We start from the raw sequence: 15,461 nt of genomic DNA on the forward strand, positions 1-15,461 counted from the left end.
AAATTATTTCTCTATTTTATAAATCAATAGTGTCTAGTAACCTGCTAAATAACAAGACGATTCAGCCGTCAAATTCGATTTTGTCCAATGCCGGAGTCCAGCGACAGCGTGAAAATAGCAGCCATTTCACAGGCACTTTAAATGTTATTGAAAATAAATTGTTTTACATTATTACACTTAATTTGATCCCTACAATGTACCTCTATAGATCAGATCAGGTTGGTTTCAAGGAAGTACCTGTTAACATTTTAAAACGTTGTCAATTTAATATTAATACCACCAACAATCTTACCTGACTCCAATATTACATCTTTATATTCAGTAAGCTTGTGTTTTGTTATCCATTCTTTTATTTTGTCAGCATTCTGTTTTTCAAAATCTTTTGTAGACTGCCATCTCCACGCTCCCCAAAAACATAAAGACAGAACAGTTACGACGAGCAAAGTATGGTCAAAACGATCCATTACTGGCAGTTAATAGTAAGCACAATCCCTCTCAATTGGATTGATATAAATGTTACATTTCCCATTGTAAGAAACGATCTATGTTGCCCAGACCAAATAGTAAACAAGACTTCCGGGAAGACACCATCTTGTTAATCTTCTTACAATGTAGAACGTCACACACTTGACTTTAGTGGTCACCAGTTACCAGATATCATTAGTGGAAAATGAATAGATATTCGCTAAAGCAGAAACACAATTTGTTGATAACATTATCGACGTTTACAAAATCTATATTACATTGACAAGGTTTACAGACAAGCACGGTATGCCGCGGTCAACTATGTGTTCAGTGCAAATTGACCTTTGACCACTATGGATAGTTCTGAAGTTATCGCACAACGCGAGATTCCACACGAAGTCGAGATTCAAAATGGTGAGCATTGTCGCATGGGTTTTCTCCTTCTTACGAAATATCTATGGTTATTTATTTATTGGACGATATGCTGTATTTTTGTTTTCATTTTATAGGGTAAAGATAAAAGAACAAAAAAGTATGCCGTTATGAAGAGGATGATCTCTTCCCGAGATCAGAGAATGTACGTGAACACTCGTAGTCTACTATCCATTCATGTAAACACTGGGAGGGGACTGGGGGGATTGTTAATCAGAACATGGAGGTACCTCCATGATCAGAATTAGTTTCATAGACACCTCTATTGTTTTACAATGCACAATCATTGTGCCATTTTTTTTATCTCAACACCAAGTTTTCAAGAATTGAAGTAATTACTCGCACTACATAAATAAATTAAAAATTGCAATTTATTTAAAACGAGTGCATGATTTCCATGAGTACAGTCAACCATGGAACTATAAATAGTTTATAGTTCCATGAGTCAACTGAAATGGCATTAAACCAACACATGGACATGTACTTTACTATTCTAGCATTATATTTTGTACGATAATGTCTAAACGTTTCATTGGCATGAATTTATTTTACATGAAATATTTATAAATTTCAACTTGACCAATCACCTTAAGGTAGAAGCCTACCGTACTCATAAATTAAAAAAAACCCAGAATTTATTCATTTTGTAATAAATTGTACTCCGAGGCAATATAAGGATATTGATCTAAAAAAAGTTGGGGGTCACCAGCCTTTTTTTCGAGAAATTGATGGTTGTATTTTAGTGGAAAGTCGCCATTTTGACACTATTATAACACTTTTACCATAGGTTTTTATGGCAGAGATATTATGCAATATCTCAAAATTTAGCCTGGTGACATAGGCTGAAAAAATCATATATTGTTAATGATGGAGTACTTGTTGTTGTTCTGAATTATTTAAAAAATCTGGGTTTTGAAAGGTGTCAAAAAATGCAATTTTTCTTTAACATTGTGTTCTATGGAATTGTTCTAAAAATAGCAATTTTCAAGAAATATTAGGACACGTTTCTCAAAAAGAATAACTGTAACACACAAAATAATGCTATTTCATTGTATCATGAGACATTAGCTTCATGTTTGTACATAATAAACTAATGAACATTGTCATGCCATTTGTGACCAATTTTGTCAAAAATTATGACTAGGCTTCTACCTTAATGAATGATTACTGTTGGTATAGAACTCCACTACAGTCAGTTAACCTTTCACCTCTCATTTGACACAGGCTCACTTTTGCAATTTAACATTCTGTGCCAAATGATAATGGTACTAGTTGTACTTGCATTTTTTTAAATTTATTTTCAGCGAATGAATCACTGTAATTTCAAGCATATTAAACAAATTTTATGGGATTTATTATTTGCTTTCATGCAAATATGCCAATGACTGAAACAACCCTGCAAAGACTAATTGGTAACAAGCATTACCGAATAGCTTCTACAGCCAATGAAAGACTCTTTTTTTTTTTAATTTGAGTGAAGCATGAAGATATTTCGAGATAAATGTTTATAAATATTTGTAAATATCCATAAACAATTCATGCTTTCATGACAACCCTATTTAGATTGTACAATTAAGTTCCAGTTCTCCAGGACTTTTGTGATTTTGCGAAATTTATTATTGTAATACCGGTACTTCCTTGCACATAAAGTTTTTTTAGCAATTCAAAATCTTTGTGATATTAGTTTGAAAAAGGTATCAAATCCGAGCTACCCATAAAATTATATCATGAAATGTGGAAAAATAAAAAAAAAATAATGCACTAAAAAAAATGCCTATTGTAGTTCATTTTCGTTTCCAACAACTTTTGTAAACGAAGTATGCATTTCCATCATGAGGTTTTGAGAGAGGCCATAAACAAAAGAATTTTTTATTTTGATTCTTTAAGGTATTAGGCAGTCCAGTCTATATTAATAGATATGGTTACTTTTATTGATGCCTAGATCAACACCTACAAATTACATTACTGATCTAAAAATTCAACTTGGTCATTCATTGGATGATTGGAATGCATAAAAGCATGGTTACCTCTTCTAGTAATCGTGATAAAAGGCATTAAAGTCAGTATTTAGTGCACATTATTTGCTAGATCAAAACCCACATTTATGCTTGCCACTGAGAGAGTGCATTGGGTTGTGGAAAAATCTTTTTATCAAGGGTGATGGTCTATGTCACTATGATACCTATATTAAACATGACATAATATACATTTCTCTGTAGAAAAGAAAGTGAACGCAAAAAACCAAAACCAAAGAAAAAGGAAGAGGAAGGCAAGATTGTTGAAAGAGAAGTGCCACAGTATTCGTCAGCTTTGTTCTTCAAATACAATACACAGCTTGGTCCTCCTTATCATATACTTGTAGATACAAACTTTATAAACTTTTCAATTAAAAATAAAATAGACATTATGCAGGGTATGATGGACTGCCTTTATGCAAAATGTGAGTACACTAAATTTGTAAACTTCCTCAGATGGTACATTTGCAATGTTGTAGACGAGTATATAATTTAATTTTTCAACTGTAGGAAAAATGAGGGTCGTAAGTGAAGTGGAATACAGATTTCCATCTGCAGGGAATGTACATGTGTGTGGAATGCTACTGGAATGTTTGTATAAATTACTAATTTATAAGATATGAAAGATTATATTCATGGTGAAGCTATTTACATATTCTCTGCTGTATTGCTTTGTGTATGTTTCTTTTGATTCCAAGTGAAAGTATGCCCTCTATGGCAACAATGAGAGCTGTAAGAGTGCATTGTTGTCATGTACTACCGGTATTCAATTCAATGAGAGATTCGTGGTGTCATAGTGATTACCAACAAAATGAAAATAAAAAAATCTTGTCTCCACATTCATTCATAATCATTATCAATATTTTTCACATGAATCTGATAATTTATCTTTGAACGATGTACATGTTGTATGTTTGGCATGTGACCAATATTGAATACTGCAATATTCTTTATTTTAGCTGGAATTTATTTTCACTGAAATCTGATGAGTTGAATGTAAAATATAGAGGAAAAAGTTATATTTGCTTGATTTTATTTTCACTGAATCATTCCTTCGGCAAAAATAGCTAAAAGTAATTCCAAGAAGTGAAAAATAAAGTATTTCACAGTATTCCAACCACTATATAAGTGTCAGATAACCAAGAAATAACATACTGTATACTGCATTGATTTTGCTAGTCAGTGAAAAGTGAAATTTTGAAGTAGGGATAATTTATCTGCAATGCTACAATATTGAATGTCGGTGACTTTTGCCCCATATTGTCTTCACAAATGAAATGGAATCCTCCAATCATGAAAATGTGGAATCTGATATTGACCACAATATTGTCAATTGCAGGTATACCATACATAACAGACTGTGTGATGGCTGAAATAGAAAAACTTGGTCCCAAGTACAGAGTGGCATTAAGAATTGCAAAAGATCCTCGGTTTGAGCGTATACCATGTATGCATACAGGTACATATGCAGATGACTGTCTGGTCCAGCGAGTCACTCAAGTAAGAGTATTTGTTGTATGATGATCTCAACAGTAAAGCACTGTAAAATTTTATTATTACTTCCATCTGTTTTACAACCTCATCTCACTTTGCCTTGTACAAGTCATTGCAATTTTGATATTTCACATCTGTCTGCATGTATATGTGTGAAGGTATGCATGTTCTACCAATAACCCAAAAACTTCTAAGTGAATTGAAATGACATTTAATACACATACTTCATGATGAACTCCAGATCTGATTATTTTGGGGGAAATTTGCCTATTATAACTAACCAATTTCAGCATGTTCTTTATGGGCCAAATCCATTGAAACTTGTATATGGTTGTGTAATTTTTATATTTCTTTTTCAGCTTGTTTAATAATGTTCTAATGTTCATAATCAACTTTGTTTCAATTTCAGCATAAATGTTACATTGTAGCAACTTGCGATAAAGATCTCAGGAGAAGAATACGTAAAATTCCTGGAGTCCCAATTATGTATCTTTCTCAGCGGCGGTAAGTGCAAGCTTTGCGTCTTATACCTCTGTTAGAACAATTACAGATTAGGTGCCTTGAATGAATTTTGAATTTCACTTCTAGGCACATTTGATTGAATGTAAATTAACACTTTCTGGTGTTTGTTCCCCACAAAAATCCCAAGTAAAATCTGACTCTGTTTTCTTCTTACAGATTTACAATAGAGAGAATGCCAGATGCTTTTGGAGCTCCAAAGGTTTAAGATGAAAACAATGCTATCATAGTGGTTAACTTATTGCATAATCAATTGCACCCTCAATAAAAGTTATTTAACAGATGGAAGCCCCTATGGTCAAGTGTGATGGATCATGCGAGTAGTGCCATGTTGCGTGGTTTCATTAATAAAATACCTGGAAACGTACATATTTTTTCTTCTTCAATATTCTGAATTTCACTTGCCTACAGAATTGAGCCTTGCATCATTGCATGGCTATCTTTTATTTCAACAGACGACACATGTTGATACGCTTTTGTTTTTTTTATTGTAAAATAAAAATGCATTTTACAGTGTAAATAATAAAAAGCTCAACAACTGCACAGAAAACATGTGTCATATATTTGCACTTAATTACCACTGAAGTACAGTAGACTTGATACACATTGCAAACTGTGAAGGCTAAAGCCCCCCCCCCCCCCCTGGAATAATTGTTTGTATACTGTAAAATTCTCATTCAGGCATCACTTTTGGAACTTGCACTTATTTTCTACCAACACAAACTGTCAACAGATTTTATATAAGATCCATCTGAAAAAATCATAATTACTGCTTTAAATGCAAAATGCAGTTTTTCAATGCTAAAACATTGTACTTATAATTCGTGAAAATCGCTTCCCCATTCTATTTTTTAGCAGAATCGCACAGTATTTTGATGAATTACGTTCTCGATCTACCAGGCATTCATCAATACATGCTCAACATTGCTTTGTATGTGACTGAAAATATTAGTTCAATAATACAACCAAAGAAAGAATCTTTGTTGTACAATAATTGAATAGAATTTAGTGTTGATTAAACTTGTTACTGTATGTGCTACCAAATTGCCAGTTTTGACACCTGAATTAGAATATTTAAAGTTACAATCCTTGAAAGCCACAACATGAATAAAAGGTAGTGGTTTACTCCCTTTCTTTAAAACCTGGTAAGCACAAAAGTAGAACAATTGATTCATTACATTTCATCTTCAAAGCCTAAATCATCTTCTGGAAAGTCGCCAACCGTGATGTGAGCCGGTTTTACAAAGCCACCATATTTCATCTGACATTCAAAATATCGTTTGCCTTTTACACTGAAAATAATAAGACCAACCATTGAAGAAAACATGCAAGTAGACCAATAATGCAAACATACATTAATCAATTTCAGTAAGACACTCTGTGTTTGCCGTAGGAGAAGAGACCATGATTTCTATGAGTAAGTGTTGGATGTACACAAGGTGAAGTGTGATACTATATATACGATGTTAATTGACAGACGTATACAGCAAGATTTGAGTATTCTGCGCGAGAATTTATGATGTAACTTACCTGCCATCATTTTTTCCCAAAGGTTCATCATACTTCACACCAACCCAGAGACCACTAGAGAACTCTGTTGTACCTAGAATAATGAACAAAGCAAAAGATATTTTTGAGTCCTTTTTTGCTTGTAAGCTTGTAATGAAATAAAATGAAATGCAAAAGAAGGTATATGATTTACTTGTTTGTCCCGTTCAGAATATGTGTATGTAATCAATCATTGTATTATTGCAGTGAATATCAATGTTGACAAATCTGGCATTTGTGGAAATATTGGGAACGAATCTACATTGGCTTAACCTATTAACCACCAGTTCCCTCTTTTCATCACAAATTCGCAAAATACTGTAAAATACTTTATTTTCATTTATTTTTGCTGAAAAGACTTTTTAGGTGTGTTATATGGAATTTATTTATACTGATTTTTGGCGAGTTGAATGTAAAAGATAAGAAAAAAGGTATATTCGCTGGATTTTATTTTCACTGAATCATTCCTTCAGCAAAAATAGCGAAAATTAATTCAAGCGAAAATAAAGTATTCCACAGTAGTCCTGTTTATAGTCTGCACTTTCTTTCAGAAGATTGGGGCAAAAATAGCCACATTTTTTGAGTAAAAACTAAAATTTGATTGAAATTTTGTCTGTTTGCTCTAAAATTAGGGTTCATTTTTAGATATACTGAAGAATATAAGCAAACAGTGCAGAAAAATTCGGGCGACCAAGACCAATGGTGAAAAAGTTGACATAGGCTGTACTCGGTATGTCAAGATAAATGTCACTAAATAACCTTACAATCTATTCACTTATAGCTATATCATAGAGTGTAAATATTGGTTAAAACAAAGTTGCAATTTGCAGTAATTTTCTAGAAGTTTTCCTGACGTGAAATGAACAAATCTGATAGAAGTCTAACCAAATGTCACACGCAACGTAATATTACCGTAATTGGTATAGTACAGGTGTGATGGTTCAAATACCAAAATGGCAACAGTAACAGAAAGACTTCCCTGGCGGCGATGATAAAATACGAACACGGAGCCAACAGATGAGGTTTCAACTGGTACTGGTATTATTATACTCTGCAAACATCACACCTGTACTATACCAATTACGGTAATATTACATTGCGTGTGACACCAAGTCACATAACAAATCAATATATCAAACAATCGAACCAACTGAAAAAGTCATTTATAGCCGAGGTTGATGCAGATGCAACTGCAGACAATCACTAATACAGCTCCATTCTGTATTAGTTCTGTCTTCAATGACAGCAGAGCTATAAACAAAAATTAAACTAGTCACAGGGAATAATTAGGCAACATTCCATGAGATTCCTGTGTCAAAAATGTCTTGCATTACATGAATAGTAAAATCCAAACCAATGGTAAACCTAATTTCTGCTGATACTCACCAACATACATAACTGTGCCTCTTTTCACTGGAGGATTTTTGGGATTATTTACTTCACATCTTGATCCAACTTTTATTTGATCTGCTAGTTTTTTCTCATTTTCCAGTTTTTCTTGTGCCTCTTTTTCAAGTCTTGCCTTCTCTTCTTCATCAACTTCAGCAAACTGTCCCATTTTCATTTTCTTCTTGAAGGCTAATACAGAGTCTGAAGAGAAATCACACAATTATTACACCTTCGCATAAGTATTTAAAATACTTTGAATGTACCTGGTAAGAATGAAATTACAACTTGCTTCAAAAAGTTTGTGAAATAAGTATCTATGAATAGAAGTTCAGTCAGAAGTAGTTAATTTAAACTTGCCTGATCTTTTTGAATATTCCTCTTTTGATAATTCAAATTTTTCTACTTTTGATACATCTTCAAATGCGCCAACTGTTTGAGTAGGATCATGTACCTGTGTGTTGACATAAATTAAATCAGAGATCAACTGACATTGAAAGTCTAGTACTGTGTAGGGCTTAATAGGTTACATTTGTATTTTTCCATTCACTGTGAGATCACATGTAGTGCATTAAAGGGGCGGACCACATGTCTGCAGCAAAAATTGAACGATTTGAATTTCTTGAGAGAAGTATAATGCATTGAGATACCCTTACTTGACCATCATCAAATGTGTACCGGTATAGCACATTATTAAGCATGGAAATACCCCAAAAATACTTTTGTTTTTGTTCAATCTCGCGCGAAGTTTTTACAACACTACATTTTTGTCTTGTTTTTACATTCAATTTCACGAATAACACAGGATCTAGCAGTAAACAGAAAATGGTCTATCGATATTATTAATTTTATTTTGGGTTTAATATTTTGCTGATAACCAAACATGCTAAATTGAAACCCGGTGAATATGTAAAGTTAACAATAGGATAATTTGCTTTTTTAAATTTAATTTAATTTCCCTCTCTACAGTATTCCGGTAAATATTGTTATAATATCTAACGGTTGTTTCTCTACTATGGTTATACAAAGTGTAAGTGTCATAAATTGATAACAACTTTTTTGTTTCTTGGTTCATATATATATATACTGGTAGTAACAGTTCTCAGCATTGTATACTTCACATTAACAAACTGACATATGATGTGAAACTGTGTGATTTTGAAACCATACTTCCAGACTGTTGAAATGAACTTGAAAGAAAATTGATTAGACAGGTAGTACATGAATGTTCGGGTTTATGCCCACTGAATAAATTAGAAGCCATTTTGTGCACTGAAAATAGGAAATATGTGTGTGTGTGTCAAGTCCATTTGTCCAACATATTGGGTAGCTAATTTATTTACTTACATGTATTCTCATACCATCATCTACTGGATAGGAACCTAGCATGGCAATGTCATCTGATAGTTTAACTATTAGTTTATCATTCTTGTCAAAAACCTCCAAAAGCATCCCAGCAGTACTACATCCTGTAATGAGTTCTAATTTACCCTAAAGTAAGAAGAGAAGCAACATTTATTATGAAAAATTAACTGACACAAACAAAATAATATCCAAGGTTTGAAGCCTTGTTTTTAGATTACAGAGGGTGAAGATTCGGATGAATTGAAGCATGCATTAATATGTGAACAATCCTTCAACAAAAGTTGAATTAAGTACACAAATATTCTAAAACTATGAGAGCAGGACTACACCAGCATGAATTATGAGACAGATAGATATCCCAGTCTCTGATATTTCTGTCAATATTTGGGCTAAGCAGACATTTTGACAATATGAAGTTTTCATTTTAAATTATTCTCCATTTGACATTACATGTACTATGGTACTATGAAGACAACAAACTTATTCCATTGAATATTATAAATAAATAATTCAAGCTGAGAAGAAAGGTTTCTATTGGCAGATAGATTAGCATTGCAGCAATTTTAAATGATTTTATTATGCACTGCACACATTGATTGGCTGGTTAGATTCAACTTCCATTGAAATTTATAAGTATTTATTAAAATAAAGGAAATGAGTTTATGGTTGAGATAGTAGATACATTTAATCAGCCAGTGCAAGATCAGGTGTAACCTTTGTATTTCACAGGTGATTTTTTCCCCTGAATTTGAAGCAAATTAATGTGAATTTGTTTTGAGTTGATCATGTGCAGTTTTCTTTTTACCTGGAATTTAGTTGACGATAGTGCACACTCAATAGTGACTGCATTACGGAGACTACACATACATGTACTTAAATTATAACTATATGTTTACCGTGAATACAAACCGAAAGTGAATTGCTGATATCTATCAACTGAAATGTTTATTTAAAAATTACAAATTAGAATAATTTGTCCAGTGTATTATCATAAAACGAACTACAGTTTTATACATCAACTTCACATCTATGATCTAATATGTACACTTGGGAGACTAACCATGTGTATTTCCCGGGTGTATCCAGGGATACGTATATATTATGTGTGGTAAACGAGTCGTTGAGAACTAAGCTACCGGTATCGCCTAAGACTGACACATACATTATTTAAAAAAAAACACAATAATTGAAAAAGTATGAAAGCTACAACACATGAGAATGTGAAAAATTGTATATATAACGCCATCTTGATCCCTGTTCAATACAATCGTATGGATGCAATGACTGAGCATTCAATGATCTCACCTTTAACTCCCCAATCCTTATACTTTTCGGGAACCGTCGTTCGGATGCAAAAGATGTAGCAGAACTTGTGATCTGCACGGTGACCTGAGACTGGGTAACAACCGAAAATTCTGCCATGTTGTCTATTTCAAGTAAAGGTAAAACACGCACAAATTTACTTATAGTTATATTCTTGTTCGTGTCGAGTCCTGTCAATATTTTGTAGTTAACCTTTGACCCGAGAACTTACTCTCGCAAACCTGCATGCGCAAACTAACGCGAGATTATTAAATGGTTGATTTGCGTGTCGACTTCATCTCATCATGATGTCACAATATTGCTTACATTCCTTACAAATACAAATGTTCAATCACATCGAGAAGAAAATATAAATGACAAGACAAAACTAATTTATTTCAGGATTCATTGATGAATAAACTCAACCAATCAAATTGTTGATAACATTGCTTAAGATTGTTTTGAACTATCGACTATTCTTATTGGCTTCTATTTTTAACTCACCTTCAAAAAATGGCGGACTAACATTTGTGATGTTAAATGCTCTGCGTAACCTTCAATATTGCAGGTATCTTTACAGAAATCTAACCAGTAGTGATTGTAGTATGATTAGAGTAATATTTCTTTGATATAAACACACAATAGAAGGACAATAATTGGATTTAAGGGCAGAGAGATGAAGGTTACTCAAAGCTGAAGTGTGTAATTACTACATAAACAAAACACTACATTTATGCATAGACCTTAGAAAACTAAGGTCTATGATTTATGTAGTGTTACTGTACACACAGGGTCTCTTTAACTTGCTATGTCAAAAAATGGAGCTAAAAAGAGACATATTTTCAGCTCCATGTTCAAAGTTTAACCGGGATGTAAAATTAGTGAAGCCCATACTGCCGAATAGTTCTGAAGAGTACTCGCTGCATTGGGCTTCGCCGGTGTCAAAACACTACACAAAAATTCTACACTATTACTTTTTTATAACAATGTTGTGAATAGATAAGACAGCAATCAGATTAGTGCAGATCACAATAGTCATAAATACTATAATCCTTTCATTAATTGGACCATGAACAAATTGATTGCATTATTATAGTGGATTCAGATGTGTATTTTCGTTTTTGGAGGCCATTTCACAGAAAAAGTGTGAATTGATTGCATTTGAATGTTGACATTTTCTGTACCGGTACTGGTAGTTGAATATTGCTAGAGCTAAGTACCAAATTAATGGAGAACATCCTGTCAGGCTGGGAGTAATATTGATGATAGTCTTGTCTTCGACTCTGGCATCATATGACCAATATTCCTTCAGCAGGCAACAAATTGCGATATTGCCTTCGAAAATCATTCCTTATGAATTTCAATTGAACTGAGTCTGATATGATATGATATATTTCTTCAAATACATTTTTTTTTCTATTTCAGCAGGTTCATCTGTTAGTTAAATTAACATTGAATAGAAATTAACAATATTGCAAGATATTTCATCATGCGACTAACTTGTGATATTGATATAGCCAGTCGGCTTTTACCAACTCAAGGCATGGTTGGCAAATCAAAAGGAGTGCGAGCGTCCTTGTCCATCGGTAAAAGAACTGGAACTGATTCCAAAGAAGCTGCAATATATCTGTTAGTTTGCACAGCTAAAGAAAAAACTGGAATAAAGTATCGAGTGAGTGTAAATATTCACTTTATATTTTCATTGCTAATCATCAATCATAATCATCTGGAAATCATCAAAAGACTTTATTTTTTGTTGTTCTTTTTTTACAGCTGAAAGAAAATATTGAGCAATTTTTCGCAAAGTTTATTGGAGAAGGCAAAGCAACTGTACGTTTGAAAGAACCACAACTAGATATTCGATTAAGTAAGGTCAGTGTTATTAATGGATAACCTAATGTGGAGAGTGGCTAATTTCCATGTTTAATTTTAATTTTTGATTTATTGTCAGGGCAGAATGATACCATTCATATATCATTCCTGTCTCTAATCATCAATGAATGTACTTTTTGATTAAACATGTCAAGTTTATTTGATTTTTTCTAGGCTAATCCTGTGGATTTAAAGAATTTCTTGGGAGCTTTGAGACTTGCGAGTCGTAATGCAGATATTGAGAAACTTCAGCTAACTCCTCTCACACGAGCCACATCTTCTCAAGTAGAGAAACCTCAGACAAGAATGACAGTATTGAAACGCAAAGATTATCCTCTGACAAAGTCATTCCCACGATCGCTTGAAGCATTGAAAGTATCCAACTGCTCCCTGACTAGAATTGATTTCCGAATACTAGATCTCAAGAAATTGAAGGTACTGGACTTGAGTGAAAACCACATTCGTTCTCTACCCACCTCGATGGAACATCTTGTTTCCCTTTCTGAGTTGAACTTGTCCCACAACCAGTTGAGTGTATTCCCTCCAGAGTTGTGTAAAGAACCTCTGAAATCAACATTACACCTCTTAGACTTGAGTCATAACAAGTTCAAAGTAATACCACCACACATAACTGCATTGACAAAATTAGTGCACTTCAAACTTGAAAGAAATGAAATAATGCGATTGCCACAGGCGATAGGTAGGCTTCAACAGCTAAGATTTTTCTCAGCTGGACACAATCAAATTAAGACTCTTCCAGCTGGATTTATAAGACTGAGACTGGATTCGCTGGATTTATTTGGAAATCCATTCCTTGATGATGGACCATCTACAGCAACATCAAGACTTAAATTTCCAACATTGTTAGAAATAGCTGCAAGAATGGTCAGGAAACTTGGGTATGTAGTGTGTGATATCTCCACAAATATTTAGATATGTCGTAACTCATTTCATTGTCTCCACGCCTGTCCTACAATAGCTTGTGATATTTTAACATGATAATCATTGATTTGACAAAAAAAAAATATCAAGTTATTGATTTCATTGTTTCTATATCTCAAATGCTAATTTAGTATGACTGTGTTCTGTGATATGCTGCAGATACATTATAGACAGATCATCTTTTCTAGCAGTGATGAAATCATTGAATATCAATACTGTACTGTACAACTTAACATTGGTTGTTGCTAGAAATGTTCATACATTAATATCATACCCCATTGAATTGTTAACTGAATTTTTGACTCATGCCAAGTTAAATACATTGTACCTGGGTATCAATGATGGAATGTTTTATGTGTATTGCACTTGTTTCTTCCCACTCTTTCAGATTGTCATATGATGAGAATGAAATCCCAAAACCTTTATGTGATTACTTGGATTCAATGAAGAAATGTCTGTGTGGAAGTCCATGTTTTGAGGTATGTATCATGTAGGAAACACACTAAAATTAGTGTTATTTGTGTATTTGCATTGCTGTGATTTGTGAATATTTTTGAGACCTCTTTTTTTTAAAATTGGCTATTCAGATTGGTTTGTTAATTATGTAATTTGGATTTTGAAGTTTGATACAATATGTTTTTGTCTCCTGTGTACAACGCACACAATGGGAATCTTTGCAGTTACCCTGTATGTACAATGTATGTATATCTGTTCCACTATTATCTCAAGAACTTCTCAAACTTGGTACATAGTCGCTGTGGGAAAATGCATTAGTTTGGGGAAAAAATCTTTGCATACTAATTTATATTTTTTTGGCTATTCCATCGTTACAAATTTAAATGAAACTAGGTAAATAGATGCTCTAGGACAATGTACAGACCTCAGTTTTAGGTTGAAATCTAAGCATAATAATTTCTTAATCTGAAAAAACAATTATTGCATTTCATTAAGACTAAAGACCTGATAGTTTGAATTGAAATAACATTGCATAATCATCACATTAGTGAAATTTGGTTCATAGATGCTCTGGGATATTCCACAGACATGATTAATTTAATGTTGAAAAACATACTTATTGATTATCTAATTATTATTAGCCAACTTCTGATATCTCAAAAAATCAGACTTAGATTAACCTTGTGGTAGAGGTGCCCTGGAATAAATTAGTTAATAATAAAATAATTGCCAAACTTCTTGTTTGAAAGGCTAATCCTAAATTTTGAATATGCCTCCAGTACTCTCTTCACAGTTCTTTCTAAGCTTTCTTTGATTTTATTTAGCCAAATGTTTTTCATTAGTCAAAAATGATGTTTTATTAAGCTAAAATGCATTAAACAAAAAGAGTGGTGGCTCATTTAAACACCACCATACTGACTTAATGCCCTCAAAAATTAGTGCCTCATTAATCAATTAGAATTTGGAGAGATCTGGATACTATGGAAAAATGATTTTTTGGAAGGTTTCTTCAATTGATTCTTCACCACTGCCCGATCTTTGTAAGGATAAGCACTTTCACTGTATATTTCATTTGTTTCAGTCCTGTGTTCATTTCTTGGCCAGAGTCAACTTACACCGATTAGCCCATACAGTGACATCGCTGGATCATACAGGCCGTACAAATGCACCACTAGAAGCATATCTATGTTCACAGAGATGCCATAATAGATACCAAAATAATCCAAATGCAATTTGGCGCTGATATTGGCTCAATATTGCCCATAAATTGTAAATCTACTTTTTAACCAAGATAAAAATGTGTTTATATTAAAATAATTATAATAAAAAATAACATAGCAAAGATTTATGTGTGCATTTTTGTGTAACTTGGCTGATGTAAGGCTTACATCAGTTGTCAGTTGCTTCCAGCATTAACTTTTTATACAAGACAATATAGGTAGATTTGGTGGTTCTCTTTCAATCACCAAGACAATTATGTTGTAGCACATAAATGAAAGTAAATCTGTGTCATGAGCCAATCCAAGCCATTTTGTTTCACACTTGGCCAATACAGACTTGCACATGTTGTTTTCCAGTCCAAATGATAAAACAATGTCAATCACAATATTGGTAAGTCGACTCAAAGAGTTCCACCCTATATTATAATGCATTAGTCACCATTTA

The 15,461-nt window shown here is 33.2% G+C and overlaps 4 protein-coding genes across 6 annotated transcripts in view; 2 read left to right on the plus strand and 2 right to left on the minus strand.

Annotated features, from left to right (window-relative positions):
- The window catches only part of LOC100371431 (apoptosis-resistant E3 ubiquitin protein ligase 1-like), a 44,283-nt gene extending 43,443 nt beyond the window's left edge, over window positions 1-840 (minus strand). For both annotated transcript variants that reach the window (XM_085493569.1, XM_085493563.1), the window contains exon 1: window positions 293-840. In XM_085493569.1, coding sequence (XP_085349695.1) covers window positions 293-464 — 172 coding nt within the window. In that variant the 5' untranslated portion in view covers window positions 465-840. The remainder of the gene's footprint in view (window positions 1-292) is intronic.
- LOC100369645 (rRNA-processing protein FCF1 homolog) lies at window positions 788-5,475 on the plus strand. Its single transcript, XM_002741697.4, has 6 exons — window positions 788-879; window positions 975-1,042; window positions 3,117-3,337; window positions 4,252-4,412; window positions 4,816-4,910; window positions 5,085-5,475. The coding sequence occupies exons 1-6, from the start codon at window positions 877-879 to the stop codon at window positions 5,131-5,133; spliced, it is 597 nt and encodes a 198-aa protein (XP_002741743.1). The 5' UTR covers window positions 788-876; the 3' UTR covers window positions 5,134-5,475.
- LOC100369796 (tubulin-folding cofactor B-like) lies at window positions 5,395-10,762 on the minus strand. Its single transcript, XM_002741698.4, has 6 exons — window positions 10,530-10,762; window positions 9,207-9,350; window positions 8,220-8,313; window positions 7,860-8,063; window positions 6,456-6,528; window positions 5,395-6,217 (listed from the first exon to the last, which is right to left on the minus strand). Exons 1-6 carry the CDS (start codon window positions 10,644-10,646, stop codon window positions 6,100-6,102), a joined length of 750 nt encoding a protein of 249 aa, XP_002741744.1. The 5' UTR covers window positions 10,647-10,762; the 3' UTR covers window positions 5,395-6,099.
- Window positions 10,763-11,009: 247 nt separating this feature from the next.
- On the plus strand, window positions 11,010-15,138 carry LOC100370832 (leucine-rich repeat protein 1-like). Of its 2 annotated transcripts, none has more exons than XM_006825205.2 (6): window positions 11,010-11,094; window positions 11,952-12,198; window positions 12,300-12,398; window positions 12,573-13,297; window positions 13,729-13,819; window positions 14,878-15,138. In XM_006825205.2, exons 2-6 carry the CDS (start codon window positions 12,016-12,018, stop codon window positions 15,037-15,039), a joined length of 1,260 nt encoding a protein of 419 aa, XP_006825268.1. In that variant the 5' UTR covers window positions 11,010-11,094; window positions 11,952-12,015; the 3' UTR covers window positions 15,040-15,138. The 2 variants fall into 2 exon arrangements, with proteins under 2 accessions (XP_006825268.1, XP_085363060.1); XM_085506934.1 differs by having other exon boundaries at window positions 11,955-12,198.
- The last annotated feature ends 323 nt before the right edge of the window (window positions 15,139-15,461 follow it).

Source organism: Saccoglossus kowalevskii, chromosome 2 (assembly GCF_978046115.1).
Source record: "Saccoglossus kowalevskii chromosome 2, keSacKowa6.1, whole genome shotgun sequence".
Taxonomy (NCBI): domain Eukaryota; kingdom Metazoa; phylum Hemichordata; class Enteropneusta; family Harrimaniidae; genus Saccoglossus; species Saccoglossus kowalevskii.